This window comes from Opisthorchis viverrini, assembly GCF_000715545.1.
Source record: "Opisthorchis viverrini unplaced genomic scaffold opera_v5_239, whole genome shotgun sequence".
Lineage (NCBI taxonomy): Eukaryota > Metazoa > Platyhelminthes > Trematoda > Opisthorchiida > Opisthorchiidae > Opisthorchis > Opisthorchis viverrini.
In genome coordinates, this window is record NW_008751897.1 from 43989 (window position 1) to 63530 (window position 19542).

At 44.2% G+C, this 19542-nt stretch overlaps 2 protein-coding genes across 2 annotated transcripts in view; one reads left to right on the top strand and one right to left on the bottom strand.

Moving 5' to 3' along the window:
- The window catches only part of T265_08835 (hypothetical protein), a gene marked incomplete at both ends in the record, with an annotated part of 17940 nt that extends 10426 nt beyond the window's left edge, over nt 1-7514 (top strand). Inside the window, one exon of the mRNA XM_009174747.1 lies at nt 7350-7514. Within this exon, the coding sequence (XP_009173011.1) occupies nt 7350-7514 (165 nt within the window). The remainder of the gene's footprint in view (nt 1-7349) is intronic.
- A 1195-nt stretch (nt 7515-8709) lies between these two features.
- On the bottom strand, nt 8710-11402 carry T265_08836 (hypothetical protein; the record flags this gene model as incomplete). The annotated part of the gene is made up of 2 exons (XM_009174748.1): nt 8710-9197; nt 11046-11402. The coding sequence occupies 2 exons, from the start codon at nt 11331-11333 to the stop codon at nt 8763-8765; spliced, it is 723 nt and encodes a 240-aa protein (XP_009173012.1).
- Nucleotides 11403-19542: the final 8140 nt, after the last annotated feature.

Below are 19542 nucleotides of genomic sequence, written 5' to 3' on the forward strand. Positions count from 1 at the left end.
ATAGATAGATAGATAGGTAGTTAGATAGATAGATAGATAGATAGATAGATTTAGTAACTCTCCCTGTAAATTTCACACGGCATAAATTTTTCAAGATGTATTCCACAAGCACCGATTTTGGCATCTTTGTCATGTCACTTGCTAGAGTGAGGTTCGAACACCTACGTCTTTGGGTATTGTCTAGTCCATAATCTTCTTTTTTAAATCTCGATGTTCCCCCGATTTTGGTACTCCGTTCCTCTTCATGGCTCCACTGAGACCTCGGTTTGGCTAAAGAAATGACTCCGTGGGTGTCAATTAGCGCGTTAAACCATACGCCGGGAGTGCTATTCATTCTACACCGCCAAATAGCGGACTACTGTACTCTGTCAATCACTGCCCCGCCAAACCCCCTCCACTAAACTATCGGAGATAAAATACCAGTAGTCACACAAACAGCGGAGCGTTTCTGTGATTGAGAACTGTGAGGGTTACTCAGTTTAGCAATGAATTTCTGACATCAAAAAAATCACAATATTCTTATGAGTTATTGATTCAAGGAGAATCAGTACTGGTTGAGAAAAGAGCGACAAAACAGCATGGCTTGAATCTGTACTGGATAGCTAAAAACCAGACTGCTTTGGGCAAAAATTTGGGATGGCTCGGAAAACGAAGATCGCTAATATAGAAATATCAACCCTTATAAGAGCTGAGCTTCAACTTTCTTAAACGCTTAGCATTGGTTGTGCCTCATTCTCTATCATAGCTCTATTAACTAAAATAGGAAAGTAAGCAAAGGATCTTCCAATACCTCCACTTCTTTCATAGAAATTAGAGAATGTAGAAGAAAGTTTTTTACGGTTGGTGTGAATCTGTATACTATCGATCCAGCACACCCTGCTTGGTTGGCAAATACTGGTATTCACACGCGTGTGCTGCAAAACGTACCCCGCCTGTTTTCTCCGACTAAAGTACTAATCCACGCATTTCTGTTTGCAAATCACAAGTGTGAATTGGAAAGTTTGATACTTCCTTGCATCACCAGAAGTGACCAGTCACGGTGTGGTTGGATTTCAAACGAACAAACCACCGGTGTTTTAGGTATGGTGACTAATGTTGCAACCATGAGCATAACTCTTAGTTATGAGTAAATAAATTTGGATGCAGGGATCAAGTGCACCAATACGCAAACTCAGCTCTAAGAGTTAAACTTAAATAACAAATACAATTTTCAACTGAAAAGGATTGTGAAATTTCGGTGGAAATTCGAAAAATAAAAGTGCCTTAGAAAATATCCAAAAATGATCATGAAGCGATTGGCACGTGCGGGACTTGAAGGTCGGCAGCGCGTAGCCGCTGAGCAGATGGTCAGTGGTCAATCTCATTTGATCCCGAGACAAGCAAAAACGTACACGAACGTTCTTCAGATGTTTGATATTATTTACTGTGCAACTAAGCTTTAATTGCAGATTATCTGTTTACCAGCATCGCTTATCCTATCGAAGACGTCACCACCTACATAAAGCTCTAACTACTCTTTTCGGATAAAGTAACATTCGACCTTCTTATGACACGGCACTCGAGATATGCACTGTGCCTCGGGTAAAAGTATCGAACAATAAATCTTTGCCTTTATTCGTTGTGCGCCCAATACAAATGTGTACATCAGCAAGTCACTGGAAGAGTACCGTTTAATGAGTGTTTGGAATTCGTGGAATATAGTACTCACTACTCACAAGGTTGCTGGGTTGTCGAAGAGTTCTCAGCAACCTTGTGAGTAGTTTCCTTTATGAAAGTGACCGTAGTATATTTAATATGATACTACAATCCTGCCAGGTTGTTATGGAAATTTTTTGCCTGCACTGAAGCCCGAAAAGTCTGCCCAGTGTCAAATCTACCAGTAGTTATTCTAGCATCTCTTTTCTCCTCACATTTTGCACACGGTGTTACTGTAAACAGCTGCTCAACATGAAGTCAGAACTTTCGTATAGAACTCAAAATTGCGTAATCTGGTACAATCTAGAGCCAATGGCAATACACAACCTATTATTCTGGCACCATCTCGGATCACAAAGTGCAAGCAAAACACTAAAGTAGCTGTAGCGGCTGAATCTTTTCTGTGTTTTATATAATCGCTGCATATATTTGACGAACTCGAATAAAAACAAGATGTAAACCCACTGAATAACTTTCGTTTCAGAAGAGCTTCATCAGGCCACGAAGCTTTTGTGTCAAAAGTGAAACGTTTTTCAAATAAAAACTACCGATTGTTTACCAAGGTCTTTTGAAACGATGACTTCTCAGTCGGTCCCAAACCTTCTCCAGCTGAATAACTCTTGTTCCGTTGATTTTATCCACTGGGTCACTTGATCATGCCCATTGGCTGTGGCATGGTGTGTATTCGTGGAGAAGAAGGACAGTCTTATTTCATGCGGAGCGGTGTCCTCTGATCAGTCAAAAATTAAGATTTCCTTCTTCCTTCTGGTCATCAACATTTTCTAAGTTACCTACAATATGCGATTTGTTCTCCACGTGTCCATTTAAAGCGACTTGATATGTTCGCCCTTTTCGAAAGTTAACGGTATCATTGCCATGGAACGCAACGATAGGTTAATACAGATCTTTCATGTCCGAATGATCGACTTTGTTGGCGGGTCGTATTAATTACTTACCACAGACCCCCTGCCGTCCAAATAGTCGAACCCGCTAGGAGAAAATGCTCACGTGATCACCGTTTCTTATGCATAGTTCATGATATTAACAAGTGTTGGTCTACAGAAAGCCGGGAGAAGTTAAAATTTCCCACTGTGTACGTGTATTATTGCTTCCCAGAAGTTCCGTGGCATGTGAGCACTAGAATCCACGGCGTATTCTGCCTCACTTTATGTTACTTGTAATTAGTGATAAAATTTGACCTTGTCTAACTGGACATCTTCGATAATCGGTAAAATTCAGTACAAGTTAGTATAGAAGTGGTTTTGCGGAATGCGTCACAGCATAAACCCTAAGGGGGATACTATTTTGTCATTTGTGAAAAACAAGACTCACTAGATGGGCTGCGTGACGTTTATCCGACTTAATTGCGAAACAACCAGTGGCCCGTCCACTTATTCCATCAACCTTATAAGTAGTATCGAAAAAGGTATACCTTGTCAAATAAATGTTACTTGCCGTCAAACGACTCACACTTTGTTACCGAAAAGTTCGCTTCACTTTGCGAATTAAACAATCAAACGGGAAAATCATGGGTGAATGAAGTCGTACAGCCAATACGGATTGAAACTCCACGTTCAGAAAAATTAGGAATGAATAGTGCCGAAGTCACTACAAAGTAAGAAGTGTTGTGTACTTAAGCTGCTCACGGAAATTTCGTTCGGCCGGTTCTCCTCACCTGTGCCCTTTAATAACCCCAGCAATTTGTTTAAACTGTGCAACATTCAGCGCAACACCCGAGTACGTCTTACGTACATTTACCTCAGAAATTTACCGAACTACGGGGTCAGCCTTGGAATCGTGTTGCAACAGCTGGTGAACGATTAGAGAACTTGCACGCGTCTGTTGATGATTTGATCCTCAATTTTATGAGTCCCGCATTCGAATACGTAATAAGATCAATTAAGAGCTGATTTACACGGCTACTTCCGGAACCACGCCTTAGGATTTTTTAGCGAGGTGGGAAACCTTCTTGCTGTCTTTGCTTAACCAGCCATACAAAATCGCTCGAAGGTAACTGGGCCTAACCGTTATGGTCAACCACTTTGAGCAATTCCATCATAAATCAAGAGGGGATAAAAATCGGATTTTATTTTCATCAGAGTTGGGGATATCTTTGGGGGGAACGTATCCATTGTATCTGACATAGTATCCTCCAGACACTTGCTTTGACTCATTCTTCTTCGTCTCTGAAGTGGGCCTGAGCTGGCTGATTTACAGTCTGAAATGATTCTTCACAAACCTCAAATAGCCCACATGACAATGAAACAGTCACAGGGTACAGCGGAAATAGTGAATCAAGGAAGAATTCATTATTTTTACGTCGTGCTACTTAATATTAGGAAATAGTATATATCCTGTGAAGTGTTTATCCGCTCCGCAACCTGTGGGCAAATTTATGCACGCTGATGTTCAACTAGCTACTCTGGTTATGTGAATGCTCAAGTTCAGCAGATCTTTTACACGATATTAATCACTATGGGGGACTGCTGAACCCTCGAACGCTTATCAGAATGACTGACTGGATCACAAAAAACGTTCGATATTCACGACGCATCTACCGCACATTAATCCACAGACCGTTTTTAGACTGTGATAGGACAGCATCTGAGTGTTTGTATCTTACAGCTATAAATACAGTTCGCACAGGTCCGTTAGTATACCGGATTTCTCTTTCGACAAGGATTCTCCCTGAGAGAAATGACTGAACGGAGTAATCTCGCGTTCATCTTGTAGCCATCCAATCAAAAAATATTTGTCGTAAAACGTGTTCAGTCATTTTCTGATATGTTGGAACTCTCCACCTTGGCCGGAGGGATACCACCCACTCTCAGAGAGGTTGTATACGTTTGATCGAGGCATATATTTGGTTATCGGAATCCCTATCTTGCAGTGAGATCCATCCCGTTTCATCTGGACCTCGAGAACGGCAACTGGGATTCCATCCAGCTAAGTTGGAATAAAACCTGCAGCAGGTGCGGAAGGGGGTACAATTTAATCTGAGAAAGCTGCAAACCAACAAATATGGCCCTTCGTCTTCTTCAACTTTAGGCTCTAGCAAACAGCGATGGCAAACTGGTATTTCACGCCATTGGCGCCACTTGGCTGAGCAATAACTGCGCTTTTCCGTGATGTTCCGCAGGAGTGACGTCCCTACATAGGCAGTGCAACCAAATAAGCCTAAAACCCCCTTAAGACCGAGGACAGAGATAACTGTTAGCCTTGAATATGAAAGGCAGTGCTACGAAATTTGTTGCAGGGCCACAAAGCTGTCATCCTGTTCACGATCCGACGAAACAGTTTGATTTTCGTGACTCTACATATGACGGGTGTTGGTAAGCCTTCAAAGGATGACAAATCTGGCAGCTTATAAGTGATGATGATAAGGTGATGGTAAAAAGACCGTTAATCCCATGACACCCTTGCATCCAACGTCTTTCCAAAGGAGGATAGTAGATAGCTACCGACAATTCCTCTTCCCTTCAGATCACCTGCATTGTTTTTCAGATTATGAATTAGTTCCTCTCCCCCAGTGTTGGACAACGCAGGGGAGAGAAACCACCACTCTGATGCTGTGCTCTGAATTGTTTTCGACTTCATATGTTGTTTGAATTAGACATTCACATCCAATTTCGAGGCCAAAAGGCACTGCTCCTTCACTGGGTTACACCGAATCAGCTAAGTAGTCTCTTGAAGTGTTCCATTCATCAAAGCGGACAACGGGGTCTGAAATCTACAGTGACTTAACTGGCCTTCTTGGCAGTAGTTTACGTTTTTCTTAGCCACCCTTTTATAGAGGTCTTGAGGCTGTGGGTCAGGCACCATTTCAAAGGTGTCAAAGGAAAAACAACAAATTTAAGTTCCGAATGTCGGTTTGGTCTTTATTTGTCCGATCGGTTTGTTTCCTTACCGTCGGCTGTCTAGATGTCTGCCGACGACAGACTTACCTGATGACTGGGCCTTTCAAACAGCGAACACCTAACTGGTGAGTGGTTCTCTTCTTCTTCGCTGCACCAAGAGAACGAAGGAAACGATCGGAGCCCACGCACTTTACAGTAGAAGCGACAATCCCCAACACATTTCATTGAGATGATGATTGACCAAAACCCCTCAGCAGCTCACAGCTACCCGTCTTGATGCTTATCAGATGAGCCAAGCTCCTCTCGGCTTCATGTCCTATGTGGGCACAAAATTTTTATGGAGCTGGCGAAATATACCCATTGGGAAATCACTTCGGTGTTCACGACATCCTTTGAGCGGATACACTACACAAAAGCCACCTCATGTTTCAGCTGACTTCCGAAGAGGTTCAAGTAAAGTTCTGAATAATGCGTTATGTCAAGAAAACTTACTGAAACATCTCGAATGGCCTGCCAGCTGAACCATGCGACAGTCTTTGTGCACACATTCAGTTTCCGAAGAGGTTCAAGTAAAGTTCTGAATAATGCGTTATGTCAAGAAAACTTACTGAAACATCTCGAATGGCCTGCCAGCTGAACCATGCGACAGTCTTTGTGCAGCACATTCAGTTGAAAAATACTATAAACCAGATTCAGTTTATTCCCCCGTTAGCACCAAAGTGAGTTGTAAGTCAGCGCATTACGCTAAAATTTATAGCTAGCTTCTTTGTGGCCGATCTGACCGTTTGATTGGCTAGTGCTGCGGAGCGTCGGGTAGAATTTGGTTGCGACAAATCGATGGTAATCGGCATCGTGTTTTACGAAACAATAACCGTTGTCGGTTCTGGGGTGTCCGCAGCGAATCTAAAATTCTTGTCGACTCACCTGACTTGGCACACCTAGACCAATGACATCCGTGCACCTTGCCACCCGTAAAAGTCTGAAACGTTTTCTTCAAAAGCGTTTGTGAGTGTCACTGCTTCATCTTGCTGATGCTTATGCAGAGACAGCGGGGATATCGGACTCTGAGTTGTTGATTTTTTTATTCTGACAGACAAAGGCAGTCGGACTGTAGAGTCGACTGTTCACAGAAAGCGCCTCATCATTCATATCAAGCGTAATGAAAAAGCACTGCGGCTACAGGGGGTCTAGAGTGCCCACCACCCACATCGTATTGAAACCTAGTGAAGCCTCGAATTCGTTTTCTAGAGGCAAAAAACATCCATTTTCATACCACGAGAGGAAAACTACAGAAAGTCTGGGAATACTGTTGTGGCACGGAGCTGGTCGACCTCTAATCTTTGTGATGTAGTTTAACCTTGAGGAAAGGATCTGACATATTGGGCTAGCAGAACCGTATGAAACCCTCAGGTATGAGCACCGCATGGAGCTGCCAAGATTTGGACGGGAAAATCGACTTTCGGTTGTAGTCGTCAACCACTATTTAGTGGCGTTTCTATTGGTGTGTTTATTAATGAGGTCAAACCTGTTTCCGCGAGAGGGGGGATAGGTAAGTGGGAAGTTTCCGGAATGTTCGTTGCTCCCTCAGGAAACTTCACTGGTGTCAACGCGGCACCAGGACCATTTCGTAGGGCCTAGCCATAGGTCGTCGCCTCTGGAGGGCCGATTTATGCACAAATAATCGCCATCAAGTCCACGGGATGACGCCCAAACTAGTCTCTAATCCTCGAGGAAATATTATTGATCCAGTTTGGAGCGGGCAAATAAGAAACACAATCCTGTCAGTTCGTTTTCCAGGTGTTCAAACATATGCAGTGTTGCGATTACAGTGGAATCGCGCAAGTTGATGTTATATTGTGTAATATGATGATGCTTTTCTCGTCCACACAACCTAGCCCTGATGCTGCCGTGAAGAGAAACTACTCTGAGATACTGGGACGCTTAGTTGCTTGTCAGACATAAACAGTTCAAAAGAGCTTTTAATGAATCGAAATAACTCGGGTGTTTACCGAACACGGTGTTCGCCAATCTCAGCAGAGACCGAAGGCCATCTGACCAACTATTAGTTCAACATAATGTACTGAGGTGAGACTGATTTCTTTTGAGGCAGAAAGTCAAGAGTGCGATTGTTGGCGACCCTCACGCGAAAGGATGTCACCCTTGAAGGAGCTCTGTTAAGAAGTATTGTAAGTGACAGACTGACTACTTTGACCCTTCTCAAACTCAATGGTTTTCACGCAGCTAAACTCCACGAAGCACTACATCGCTATCTTGTCCGGGTTGAAACTGTCCTGCATAGCAGTTCACCTGTATCACGGCTGTCAGATTTAGGCAGTTCTAGGTAACCTTTACAATTGCTAAGGAAGTAACAGTTGATGCTTTCCTGTCTCACTTCTGTCCCTGATTCCCAGAGATGGATGTGAGCGTTCAGTAGAATCTTGAAGGATCATGTTGTTTCCCAAGCGTGAACACCAATGACCGCCTAGATGTGATGATTCGGGTGCGTCCGACGTGCGTTAGTAGAGCAGTGGCGACACGCTTACCTCGCATGTCAAATTTCCGGAGTTAAAAACCCGGCACGACCAAGCAAGCGCAGTGCTGCTGAGCTCTAACCTACGCACTGATGATGTCACCTCGATTGGTGATGAAACTTTTGCAACGAAATTGCCCAGCTCAGCGAACAAGCCAACGATCATCTACGCTACCTGAGCTACCGACATTATCCTCTATAGAAAACTTCCCCCTTTGATGAGAACTCACCAGACTAACTACCAAGAAAGAAGGAGGGTCGTTCAAACGAGAGTGATGTGAACACGACAAGAGGCTTCAGCTAAGCCATAGTCCAAACCGGGACGAAACTTCCCTACAACGGAACCACAAATGATAAGTATGGTTGGACGGGGATCCGCAATAACCCAAGTTCGATGACTACACATCCGAAAGACTGACAATTTAGACCTAACTTTGTCAAGCGCAGCAAACTTGCACTCGGGTTTCAAAGAGGAAGCCCGGGAAAACGTAGGACTGCGACTGACGGGTAAAATCCCGAGACGGAAGTGTAAATCGGCGATTTACTCGAAAAAATGTGCTTGGTGATGAGCGAGCAACCCCCAGAATCTGTAGAGATCAACAAATCACTAAAATATCAAAGCAGTTATAACAACGATAAAGAATAATGAAAGCCCAAGGGACAATGACAGCTGACGTCTGTCAAAGATATGAAGAGGGCAGAAACCATGAACCGAGAGGAACACGATTAAGAAATATGGCCGCCACGCTAAAAAAGTAGAAGGTAAAGGCAAGCGAATACAAAACATAACTCGTCAAACGGCGGCGATAGGCAAGGGAAGTGAGTCTTTTTGACTGGCCCATTTGACCGCTCATTTCGCGCAATTCGGCGTAATTGGAAGTGATCTGTGATGATGAATCCTCCAAAATTTCGGCATTCAGTGCTCCCAGTTTGACTTCTTCTGCCAACCGCCTTGCATGCGCCGTCATATCGCGCGTGAGTTCCACTGAGGTTTCAAAAGCACTGTTCAGGACATCTAGGTCACCCGAAGGGTTTAAGGGACGACGAATCAAGTGCTCACGTTCCATACCTTCCAAGTGCCGTAGAGCTTTGAAAATAGCCTTTCGATAACTGTCCTTAAAGGTCAAAAGGAAATGTTCGTACCGTTAAAACCGTAACAAAAAAACGTCCAATGTCTGGCAAGTAGACGCGAAAGACACTGGTACCGGTAAAAGCAACATATAGACGAAAATGAATGATGATACGTATCGCTTGAACAGAGTGCCTCAGCCTAATTCACCGCACCATTCATCAATCCCCCTTGACGACTGTTTGGAGCTCGAATGAACGTAAGAAAACTGGTGGGTCTCAGACTTTTTCAGCTTGAGAACTTTTACCTTTTAAATGAAGGGAAGTACTCTATTCTGCAACGTTAACTAGGAACCGATGCTTTGAGGCAAACATTATGACGCCTGACCCCTTTCACATGAAGTAAAAAGCATGTTACATAAGCGGGTTGCATGAAGTGTACCTGAGAGACTGCTCTTTTCAGGTGGTCTCCTCTGGGAGGGAGTTTCTATGAAGTCTGCTACAAGAGGATAACTAAAAATGACTTTCAGTAGTTTCCTCAAGTCCAAACTCGTCCCTCAAATACGTTTATATAAACAGTTTTCAATGAAATGTCCACAGTGGACGTCCATGGCAAAAAAAAGTGTAAACCGCAACACTTCCTACCCTGTTTCATCCAATATCACCTAAACCGAGTTCATTGGTTCCCCGTTTAGCGCTCATTCCAAATCCGAGTGATAAGGTACTCGGCGTCTCAAGGCGTTTACACGCAGGTACTTGCAACATGTAACTCTACCACCACCCCACTGGCACAAGTTAAATAGACAATTCAAGTAGTTTGCCGAAGAATGCTGATGAGAGCAAAAGCCAAATGTATTACATCAACTATGGTGTGAAGAACAAGTAAACAGGACGGAGTGACCATTGGACGGGAAGTCACGTGAAAAGCGGTTGTTGTTCGGCACTGTGGGCTTAGACTTGGATCGTAACATAGCGAATAAAAACCCACAGATATTAAAATCAGAAATGAAGATCCAAGGATCGTTTTTCGATATATAAATATATACATATATATAAATATAAACTGGGCACTTCGCATCACCATCAACTTGCATGCGGCACTCAGTTCGGTCAAAATTACACGAACTTATTCGATTTTTTTAATTCTCTAAACGTAACTCTTCGAATACTTGGTTGCTTTTATACTAACGATGTATGTCCGAATGTTGCTTTGTCAAAGCTCTCTGATCAACCGAGAGATTCGGGTCTTCCGATTTAGGTAAATCATACGTTGTAACTCAGCAGTTAGGACTTCCGTCTGAAAAGACAAAGAGAACCTATAAAACCGGTGTATAACGGTCGTGTACTGTTTTGCACACATTCATTCGATCACAAAGCTGTTTAAATGTTCCGTGGCTTCAACATACCACTCGGGGAAATGATATTTTTGGCTCAAATAGGAACATTGCGTACGATCACGTATGGGAACAAGGGCGAAAATTGCTTAACCGTAGGCTTCTCAATAACAATTACCAGACAATTTTAATAAAATCAAAATATATCACCGATGCCTACCACGGAGACTTATCGAGCAACTCATTTCACAACCAATCCCAATGGGCCAACCTCTAAAATTTTCTTAGAAAGGTTACAATCAAGTACAACCAGATAAGGCAACAAAACGGAATCATCGGCGAAACACAGTACTGTGACTCGATTAAAATACACTACTGATAAGATCATGAAGTACAACGGTTAGTTTATTAATTAGTTAGTTGGTTATACTGATGGAGATGACCTTCACTTCGGTGCTACGGCACGCTCGCTTCCAGTCACTTTTCTCTGTAGACATATCACGATATTATGACAATAGTAAACTCAATTTCCGACCTACGGAGGCTTTACACAGAACTCACCTGAAGAAAACTGAGCTGCTCCCTATTGTAAGAAATGGACTGCCGCAAGTCCGATACTTTTGTATACGGGAAACAGCTGGCTTTTCCATACTGCAACTCGTCCAAAATAGCATTCATAGAGGAAATGTTACTTTTGACCTCATCCTGATAAATATCCAGTTGCTCGCGGAAATATTTCACGTCACCGGCATCAGAAGATATCTTCTCAATGGAAGCTATCAGTTCCTTAGTCCGGGCGTCCAAATTTAAGAGTTTCTCCAACTGGACCTGGACGAGGTTTCTTGGCATTCTGAATATCTTTCCAGCAACAGAAAATGAACCAATGGTAGTCGATTGAAGGACCGGAATCACCCACAATAGTAGGGAGATGAAATCATGTCGACCTGGAATCGAAATGAACATGAATCAAAACAGTACAGCGGTGAGTGAATTTACGCTTGTCCGAATCTGCTGTAGAAGATATTCGAAACTAACTTCAAGTTAAAGGACGCACATGACTGGACCATTTTACGGTCCACCCAACAATTATAACCCAAATTAATGACGACAACCCATCGTATTTAATCACTGATTGCGTGTAATCTCGAGCTACGGTGTAAGTGTTTAGTGGAGAACAAAACTGGAAAGGGTTTCCACGAATCGGTCTTCGAAACCCTATAACATGAAACATGGATTGACACGGATGCTTGCTTCTCTTGAGGTTTGGTTTGAAGATGGTTTTGTAAAATACTGCTCCAGGTTGAAAGCAAAAGGGATGGTGACCGAATCGTCAGGTTCGCCAAAATCCACTTCTTCGCCAGATTTCAAACATGTTATACGAAAGTGGACTGCGTGTAAGCTTTACACGCCACTATTGTGTTAACTGAATCAGTATGGTAAAACTTTATGACCGTTGACGACGCGAGAATAAATAAATGACCTGATGCCATTACCAACTGAACCTGTGATATCTGACCAAATCTTCGGTCCCCTGAAGACGGCTGTATCAAACACGAGTACTGTTGGTACCGTATCCACCACATGATTCTGTCCGACTGTCCGGGGTCACATATGTTTGGTCCCGAAAATCGAATTATCCATCCAGGATTGACACCAGAGAAAGGAATGTTAAGAAATGAAACTCGGGCACGTTACTGAACAATGGTCTGCTAGTATCTCTGCTCTCACTGATTTTATGGAGAAAAGACGGGTGGGACATCCTGGCAACTGTCTCCAAACTGGAATGAAACTCTCTTGGAATACTGTCGATCTCATCATAAAAAGGGAAATCTTGGAGTTGAGACACCGCCAGTTTTATTCCAAAGGGCCATAAGTACGATGCGAAGAAAGCTAAGTTTTTGTGCATTCGGAGAAAATACGTACCTCTCATGCGATCGATGAAACATCTCAACTTCATCGTCAAAGGGCTCGACCACGTAGCAAACCTTCAGAACCTTAAGGCTAACAAACACATGACAGTGTCTACAGACGTGACATTATTCAGACCCTTCCTTTATCTCATCCTCCAAGGAAATTCCTTCCTAGGGGTCGTACATAGTCACCGCGGTCTACTGAATCAACTGCGCACCAAGTAATGAAGGTAAAAACAACTACCCCAGTTACATATCGAACAAAATAGCTGTACACGAAATAATTCGAGGCCTTCATTCAATCGGTGCAAAGATCACTCGTTAAAAGGCATCAGTTCCAATGAAACTGCTATGAGCCATAGTCAAGCAGTTTCACAAGAAGTTCCCTGTAAAAAAGCGAAGGCATCTGTTGTCTTTTGAAGGAGTGACAGATTGATCCAGCGCCTAAATAATGCGGCGTAACTGCAAAGACACCCGAGAAGACCAATATTAGTTCGCTGACATAACCAACTGAATAGTGGTGCCAGCTTCATATCGAAAAAGCAAGGTTATTGGTGTGAAACCCCGTTTCGTGTGTTTGCACAGTTTTGTCGGAAGCATTCATGCCAAACCACATCCGTCCGCAGCATCCAAATGGCCACGCAGATTAACTCATCAAAACCTCAGAAGAGAGAGAGGTCGACAGAACCCTCGTAAGGGCAGCGAGACACAAGCATTAAATGCGGTGAAACCTGTGTTGGCAATAATCAAATAACCAGATTTGGCAGGAAAACGTATAAACATGGTGCTATCGCGCCCTCCATAGGGGAAATTGATCTACCTTATTGGCCGAATATATATGAGGTGTCCACAAAACCGTGGAATTCACGTACTGCAAGCCAAGACCACATAACTCCAATGTACCAGATTGCGACGCGTCAACAGAGCGCGATCAGTAAGAGGAAAATTCGGATTCGACTACCCAGGGTTCTCATCTTACTATTTAGTGTATGAGCTACATGCAGAGAAGACAACTGGTCGGAAATATTGCGAATAAACTACAAAACAACCACGAAAACGAAACTACAGAGGTGGTTTCCATAGAAAATTATTAATTGAGACTTGGAAATTTTGATATTACGAGATGGAGGCGACTGGGAGTTACGGAGCTCTAGCACATGGGTAAAAAGAGGGGAAGGAGGAGATAATGGTGAGGCAGGGTACGTTGATTAGTGTGACTGCAAGGAGAAAAAATGAATACAACAGTTGAATGCAACTGGAACTGCAGCAAGTTTGAAGAAGCACGTATAACAATAGCGACAACAATCGGGAAATGTTATGCTATGGGAGAAAAAAAAGCGTTCAGCTGTAGCACCCTTCCGGTGCCTAGCTGCCATGCCACCCGAAGGGAGCACGAGGGCTGGGATACTGCCAGGTTGCCCAAGCCTAGACAGGGGAAGTCGAGTGGCGGAGGTCGGATTCGAACCGCGGACCTTCAGGTTAGTAATCCGCGCTCTAACCACTTCGGCCATCTCGCCCCCTTATGCTATGGCGCACCTTCAGGACAAACTTGCCGTACAACCAAAAGGAACCATGAGAGCGAGATACTGCCAGGTTTTCTAAGCACAAACACGACAATAGAAAAAGGTTAGATTCGAAACACGGGCCCTCCAGTTGGTAGTTTTGCACCCTAAACACTTAGCAATGTGGCATGGTGTGGTAGAGCTTACTGTGGTGTCCAGAAACTGTATCAGAGGAGGCTTAAGAAGATAGTGGTGGGTAAGAGCAGTCAACAGAAGGGGAATCATCCTCGTGGGTAGCACATCAGTATTCAGACACTGATGCTTCGCTGCCATAGAAGCATAATTTACCTGAAATCCTTGTTGTGAATAAAGGAATAGGAAGGGATGAGGAGCTACAGGTCATCTCAGTTCAGCTTCTCACAGAGGCCAAGTCTCACAACCGTACAAAACATCCCGTACTGTAGCCTGATGCACACGTCCCTTGAGATCACAAAGGAAGGGATATTTGATCCCCCAAATGGGATGATCATTTCTCCTGTTTCACCTTCCTAGGTTTCCTAACAAAGCCCGTCGGTTGAATACGGGTTGCGGTAACGATTGTCGACCAAACCTGAAAACGGTGTGTGACATGAAGTATGACCTCTTCATATGCTCAGGTACTAGGCGACTTCCTCAGTGGTGTGCTGAACATCGGCTGTTTTTGTCAGTACGAAATTTCAACACAAGCGCTCACGCCGTTACATAGAGGTCACCAACCACGAACCGATCGTAGATCGAATTGCATCATGTGCTCATCAGTTACCGATAGAGAGCCTGTCATAAACAGTCGTTCCATCTGTGGTGCACACCCCGAAACCAATCACACCGTTGTACAGGCTCATTTATCAGTTCGCTCTCCCCCGGACTAAGCATCCGGATCAGAGCGAATTCGTTCATTTGGTTCAACGAATTTCAGTGGCTCAACAATATCGATGTTACTGAAAACGCATGGTGGTGCTCATGACAAAGAGTGAAAGTAGCTATGCTCTCAGCTTTTCGGGCTATCCTCCTAAGCAGGTGAACACAGGATTTTATCGAGACCGGTGGATCTTACAAGACGCCAGAAAAGTCACGCCAGCAACTAACGAGTACAACGATGCATGCGGATCCTTCAAAATCGTCATTGTCCCTCGAAAGTCGGACGACTAACAGCCTGAAGAATGACAGAGAATACTGGTAGGCTGGAGGGCCCAGAAGATGGAAAAGGCTTCCGCTGCCGGAAACAGCCGCGCCCTATTTCCGCTTATTGGACCAAGTGATTCAAAAATTGTATTGGCGAAACTATTCGCAAACGAGGTCGACCAGGAATGCAGAATCTTCGACTGGAACGATGGGTCAGACATTTTAAGAATAATCCAGCTGGCTTTTTTCAACCCGTTAAACCCGAACGGAACATCGACATCAGCCAGCTATCGACAACCGATGTCCAGCGCGAGATATAAATCTTCAACGCGACAAGGCATAGACCCGAACGGTCCGCATCATGCAGGCTTTAAGGAAGATGGTGAAACCCGGGGGAGCAGTCTGACGACCTTATTTCAAAGATTCAGAACGAAAACAGAACATCGGTGGGATAAAGCGTGGTGGCCGTAATCTGAATCTCCAAAATGAGCACAAGAATGCCATGTGGCAACTATCGTGGCATCAACCGCAGTATCTAAGGTAATTTCTGGCATTATTTTCAACAGGTTGATAGAATATCAGGACAGGATCATGAAAGTTAAACTGGGTTTCATCTTAGACGAAGATGTGATGCCGATTTCCTTACCTTGAGACAGGTTGCCGAACAGCGACACGCTTTCAAACGTCCAAAGTTGTTTTTCTTGATCTGATGGCTGCTTTTGACTCCGCCGATCAACACAAACTAGAATGGTGTCAGGTGATCAAATAAGTCAACTCTGACTTCCCCGTAGGAGGACACTATGTAAACTCCTGTGGGCACTACGGGTGTACGATAAACTGTCACCTGAGTCCAGCACGTCCAGTGGTGCAAGACAAGGTCACTCTTCTTCAGATTTACTATTGACGCGCCGCTTGAAACATGATTGCCTGCATCTGAAACCTCGTGGATCAAAATGCTCTCCGGGTGTCCACTCATGGACGCTTAGTGCGTGGATGATATTGTTCTCCTTGGTTCCGATCCTTCACAGATTCCTGTCGGTTTAAATAAGCTAAATATTCCTACCGTATGACTTGGCATTCACTGTACTCCAGCGTGGTGTAAATTGCCGCCAAGGCACTGGATGGGCGCGCAAGCAAAACTCATGACAGCAAAGCAGCCAGTCAATATATTGGACAAACTTATGCAACTGGGTGGAGACAGAATTGGAAAGACAAGGACAGCTTTTTCTAACACTTGACACCAATGGTGCCGACATGATATGGTTCTTGGTCAAGTATACGCTGTGATGTTCCGATCAGAAATGTGGCCTGTCAGTCAGTAGGCGAATGCATGAAAGTTAGTCTTCAATGTGTTTCTGTTCCATCAGACAACTAGGATTACTCAACAACGCCATCGCCTCTAGTAACTGGATGCATCACCCGTATATTCCCATTTCCGTGACCAAAACCGTAGCAAATGAAACCAAAGTTTTATTGGTGTGCGCATTACAGCTGAGACTAACTGACTGACTGAGCACCCCACATCAAGCAGTGATAGTGACAGATCTGAGATGCGCTACACCTTCAGTACACCTGTCCCGGTACATCACAAGCTAGAGTCGTCTCGCTCACATTAAATTAAATGTTCTCCGAGAAAGATGCTCGCAATGCGTTGTAGGCTTTGGATATCTGCCGAAATTGCGGATCGTAGAGTTTTGTTTCTAAACAGGAAACTCGTTTTTGGAGCTTACCGGAAAACCTGTACCGTATGAGATGGCCAAAGCAAAGGCGTGACATGGAGCGAGATGGCTTGATGGTCAGAGCGCCTCTAGACAACGTGGTCTTCAGTGAGACATTCGCCAACTCTTGCGCAAGACAACCCCCTTCAGCACATTGGGACCAGACGAGGTCTATACAAGGATCCTGAAGGAAACGTCACTCACACTGGCAAATTAGTTCTGACTGGTGTTTCGTCAGTCGCTCGACGGAAGTAACTTTCCCTCAGTTTGGAAGAAAGAGAATGTCACGCCAATCTACAAAACGGGTAACTGACTGTCGCCCGCAGCTACAAGTCTATCAGCCTCACTAGTGCACCGTGCAAGGTGATGGAGTACATTTTGAAGCAGCCCATCTTAAATCACCTCACCAACAACAAATTGATATACCCAGCGCAACACGGATCCCTCACAGACTGTTCCTGCGTGACGAAAATGATCATATTTATGGACAACTTAACCCAAGCTAGGGACAGAGGACTCTTACCGGATGCCATATTTTCCGACTCCACAAAGGCATCCGATCGAGTCCCACACGTCCTGCTGCTCCACAAACTCATCTTACGGGATTCAAGGGGGAGTTCTACGCTGGATTAGGGCGTTTTTACCAGACAAAACATTCCGAGTGAAAATAGGCTCGACCTACTTTTCTTCGGCGCCGGTCTCCATTGGAGTTCCTCAAGGGTTTTTTGGAACCCTTCTGTTTCTGTCAAATACCTTCCAGATGTCATTTCAAATCCACGTCTACTTTGTGCGGATGACTTGAAATTGTGGGATTCAAATGTCAGTGCTCTCAAAATGGATGTAAACGATGCAAAGCAGTGGTCGTTGTATGACAAAATGTGCATCCAAATCTTTCGGAGACTCAGTGAACTTCTTCGCCGTGCATGGTTAGAAATCACCGGAAAAGATTACGAGGATGGAAACTAAAAAGGATTTAAGAATCCTGCTCTTTTCAAACATGCCCTTCTCACTGCACACCATGAAAGCTTGGCTCAACAGGCATTCGCGGTTCTGCAGATGATTAGGCGAGCCTTCCCCCGTGTTACTCACATGAACTTCTAGGTACTATAGGGCTTACGCCAGATCGCCTCCTGAATACGTCAACCAAGATGTCTACCTGGGACGTAAGAAAGACGTAATCCTCATTGAGCGTGTCCAACGAGCAGCTACGAAAATGGTTGCTGGCCTTAAATCTGTTATGAAACACGTCCAGCAGTGCTTGACCTCTTCCCCTTGGAGCATCGCCGCCTCTGAGGAGACATAATACTTATTTACACCCTGTCTGAACAAGGTTTAGCCAACAGGTTTTTCATCATCGGCCTAACACACGGCGGGGAGATGGTGAGGTCTTGACCACAGGGCGCACATCCCTATTAGGCGAGCTTTCCTCATTTCGAACAGTTGGTTTGTGAAACAAAATCCCTCTGACGGTTCTTCACGTTGCATCTAGTACCCAATTCGAACCACTATTAGACGCCTTTTTAGCTGAGTTCTCGCACGGGCAAGATTACTGTTCCGCGCTGAAAAATTAAAGGGCAGTGCCCTTTTTTCGCTTGTCTTTCAGGTCAACAGAAGCCGCTGAAAGACGAAAAACAAGCTCGGCCCGAGAAGTTTGGCGAAAGCCTCAATCCGTGAAAAAAAACTAAGCCATCCGAAGGCCTCTGCGATGTACGACTAAATGTATTCCTTCCAGCGACGTGGAACTCCTGTCCCGCACGACATTACATTTTCCTTGTTCTATAATTAGTATGAGATCCTCAGTCAGTGTCCGGAGGCGAGCTATCGAGGTAACTGAAAATCACGTCGACCGGGTCAACGCGTCAAAAGCCGTCCAGGGATCAGAAGAAAGTGTGGTCCTGGAACACGGAATGTAGACCAATCAGAAGCGAGTATTTGTCTCTCAGTCCCATCACGAAGGTCATGCTCAACCTGATAAGAAAATTTGCGGTAACTTTGTAAATGCAGCAGCAAACATCTTCCTTCGGCACCATTAGGAGCCGCCTCAGGCTACCGTGCCTTCTGACGCACCGCAGTGCGTGAAACTGCAAGCCACATCCAACCTTCGAAAAGGGACCAACAGTGAATGCTCTGGTGAATTCTCCAGCCAGCCTACAGTGACTGAAGTTAGTTGGCAACTTATCCACCCGTTTCGGTCTCCATTGCTAGTCTGGACCTGATTTCCTGTCGAGTCAAACGTTCGCGCTGGGTATATGGGGTACTTACTCACGCATTTCCGTTTAAACAATTAGATATACCTAATTATATACTATGAAATTTACTTGTGTGTAGCGTCTCATAGAGTCAACGAGGTCAATTATTAGGGAAAGTCTTGGGGCTGTCCATGTTCTAGCCACCAAAGAATGTGAGGTGATCCTTCTGATCATTGTACATTAATACTTTTTGCGTAACTTATCATTACTCAAATTGTACCACTTTCTATCTCTCACTAAAATCTCAGCTTATTCCTCTTCTCTTCATACCGAATAATTTTTGTTTAAATGAAAGCAAAAGAAATATGACACAATACAAATTCTGTACCTCGTAAAAGGCGTGTTCCCTTCTTGCTGTGTCGAATTACGCTGGCAGTGAAATAACGAGCGGTGATCTACCTTTCAGTCTACGACAGGATAGAAAGTATCTTGGAATATACCAACGAAGATTCCAGGAAAGAGATCGCTTTGGATTTATTGTGGTGGTGATAACTAATTGTACCAACGAACTGTGCGTT